The sequence below is a fragment of the Triticum dicoccoides genome, chromosome 2A (genome assembly GCF_002162155.2).
Source record: "Triticum dicoccoides isolate Atlit2015 ecotype Zavitan chromosome 2A, WEW_v2.0, whole genome shotgun sequence".
In the NCBI taxonomy this organism is placed as follows: Eukaryota; Viridiplantae; Streptophyta; class Magnoliopsida; order Poales; family Poaceae; genus Triticum; species Triticum dicoccoides.
In genome coordinates, this window is record NC_041382.1 from 739,362,231 (window position 1) to 739,365,187 (window position 2,957).

General features: G+C 59.4%; 1 protein-coding gene across 1 annotated transcript; it reads left to right on the top strand.

Moving 5' to 3' along the window:
• The first annotated feature begins 665 nt into the window (after positions 1-665).
• On the top strand, positions 666-2,586 carry LOC119356826 (flavonol 3-O-glucosyltransferase UGT89B1-like). Its single transcript, XM_037623814.1, has one exon. It carries the CDS (start codon positions 1,009-1,011, stop codon positions 2,416-2,418), a length of 1,410 nt encoding a protein of 469 aa, XP_037479711.1. The 5' UTR covers positions 666-1,008; the 3' UTR covers positions 2,419-2,586.
• The last annotated feature ends 371 nt before the right edge of the window (positions 2,587-2,957 follow it).

Genomic DNA, 2,957 nt, shown 5'->3' on the forward strand with positions numbered 1-2,957 from the left:
TTTGCGGGTGAAGTTCCCTGCTCATTTCTTTTAAACTGCAGAGTTATATTGCCTGCCATTCAGCTGTTTAGTTCTTGCAGCATTCAACAATCTGTTATTCACTTGTTTAATTCTTGGGAACAGTTCAACATTTTGCTATTCTATTCTGTTTAGGTCTTGGCAACAGTTCTATTAAGTTTTGTTCAACTCTACACGTTCATAACTTGCCTGTTCTGCACATCCCTGCACATGCACAAATTCTCTGTTCATTTCTGGACATGCACAACTTTACTAGTAGAACACTCATTCAGGCAAGTAACTTGAACATTTGCCGTTCAAATGTGCTTGCAAGTACCAACTACTTCCTTCGTTCCGAATTACTTGTCGCATGTATGAATCTATCTAGATGTATTTTAGTTCTAGATACATCTATTTCTGCGACGAGTAATTTGGAACGGAGGGAGTAGAACTCTTATTCGGTTATTCACACTCAGTATTTTGTAACAATTCCAGTTTAACTTCATTTACACTTTCCACCCCCAGTTCAATTCAGTGATAACGCAAGAACACTCATACGCAAAAGAACACCCAATTCCGTTCAACTCTGCACATGCACAAGAACACTCACTGAACACGTATTCAGTCATGACACTCAATCAAACACTGGACTATTTTGCCATTTAAACAGTTAAGTTATGTACAAGTAGCAACCGAAATTCTCATTCAGTCATAACAACATATCACAACAACATTATTGAGTGATTTCAAAAAAAAAGAATTGCCATACAAAATTCAGTTAATATCAGCACTCCCTGCACTTTACCGGATTTGGACACTGCTCGCTCTCAGCGTCTCGTCTGCCGACGGTGGTAGCGCGGTGAAAGTCCTCTCCCTTCAAGGATGCGTGTGTGGTGAGGTGATAAAAAAAGTGGGCCCCAGCAAATTTAGTGGGATGCTGCGGAGTAGAGAGTCAAAGAGCAAGGCGTGGCAAACTCTCTCAGCCAACGAGCTCATCTCCAAGCCTCAGCCATGGCGACGGAGCGGCCGTCAACGCCGCACCTCCTCGTCGTCCCCTTCCCGGCGCAGGGCCACGCTCTGCCGCTGCTCGACCTGGCCGCGCTGCTCGCGTCCCGCGGCCTCCGCCTCACCGTCGTCACCACGCCCGCCAACGCGCCGCTCCTCTCCCCTCTCCTCGCCACCCACCCCGGCTCCGTCCAGCCCCTCGTGCTCCCCTTCCCCGCGCACCCCTCCCTCCCGCCGGGGCTCGAGAACACCAGGAGCTGCCCGCCCTCCTACTTCCCCGTCTTCATCCACGCGCTCGCCGCGCTCCGCCAGCCCGTCCTCGCGTGGGCCAGGTCGCACCCTCACCCCGTCGCCGCCGTCGTGTCCGACTTCTTCTGCGCGTGGACGCAGCCCCTCGCGGAGGAGCTCGGCGTGCCCCGGATCGTCTTCTCGCCCTCGGGCGTCCTCGGCACCGCCGTCCCGCACTCGCTGTTCCGTCGGCTGGTCAAGCGGCCGTCGGATGCCGATGACGGGTTCGGCGTCTCGTTCCCGGCGATTCCCGGCGAGCCGGCGTTTCAGTGGAGGGAGATCTCCGGGATGTACAGGGGCTACATGGAAGGCCAGGTGGGGGAGCAGGTCGGCGAGGCCGTGAGGCAGAACTTCCTCTGGAACCTGGAGAGCTGGGGGTTTGTGTCGAACACCTTCCGTGCGCTCGAGGGGAGGTACCTGGACTCGCCGCTCGAGGACCTGGGGTACAAGCGCGTGTGGGCGGTGGGTCCGCTCGCGCCGGAGACGAGCAGCTCCGGAGATCGTGGCGGCGATGCGGCTCTTGTCGCCGGCGGTCTCGGGGCGTGGCTGGACGGCTTCCCGCAGGGCTCGGTCGTGTACGTGTGCTTCGGCAGCCAGGCCGTGCTGACCCCGGCCGTGGCGACGGCCCTAGCCGAGGCGCTGGAGCGCAGCGCCGTCCCGTTCCTGTGGGCCGCGGGCGACGGCGCGGTGCTCCCAGAAGGGTTCGAGGCGCGCGCGGAGGCGGCGAGGTGCGGGATGGTGGTGCGCGGGTGGGCGCCGCAGGTGGCCATCCTGCGGCACGCGGCGGTGGGGTGGTTCATGACGCACTGCGGCTGGAACTCGGTGCTGGAGGCGGCGGCGGCGGGCGTGCCCATGCTGGCGTGGCCGATGACGGCGGATCAGTTCGTGAACGCGCGGCTGCTCGAGGACGAGGCGCGCGTCGCGGTGCGCGCGTGCGCGGGCGGGATCGGCGTGGCCCCGGACTCCGGCGAGCTCGCGGCCGTGCTGGCCGGCGCTGTCGGGGAGGGAGGGAGCGCCGCGCGGGCGCGCGCCAAGGAGCTCGCGGCGGAAGCGGCCAGCGCGACCAAGGTAGGCGGGAGCTCGCGCGAGGATCTGGAGCGGCTGCTGCTAGAGATGCAGAAGCTTTGAGCCTTTGAACGTGGTGCGAAAGATTTTGGATAACATTCACGGAGTTGTTTCTGCTATACACTCGGTATACAGGGCTCAATTTCCTAGATTTTGAGGCACACTTTTTTTCCTGCAGCCATGCCTACTCACTCCGTTTCTAAATATAAGTCTTTAGAGATTCCACTGTCATTGAGGGCATGTACCCCCATAGTGATGGCGAGAAGTTGGCCGGCGAAGCGACGCTCTGCTGGCTCCCTCACACGGCTTGTGGGGAGTGGCCGGGCGGAAGGTTCTTCATCCCTGCGCGAGACGCCTATCTCTGCTCCGTCGCCGCCGCGTCCCTGGCCTTCTTCATGAAGAGCCAGTTTCGCCGGTCGGCGGTGACGATCAACGTCGGCCTTCCACTCAGCGTTCGACATGTCGGGGGGCCTTGCCATCGGCTTCCTCTGCTTTGGCTGGACGGTGCCATCAGTGGCTAGGCGAGGGCTGCATATTTCTTCGGTGGCATGGCAGGCAGATCTGGGGAAGAATGGAGGGAGCAGCGGGGGAGAATGAAGGGA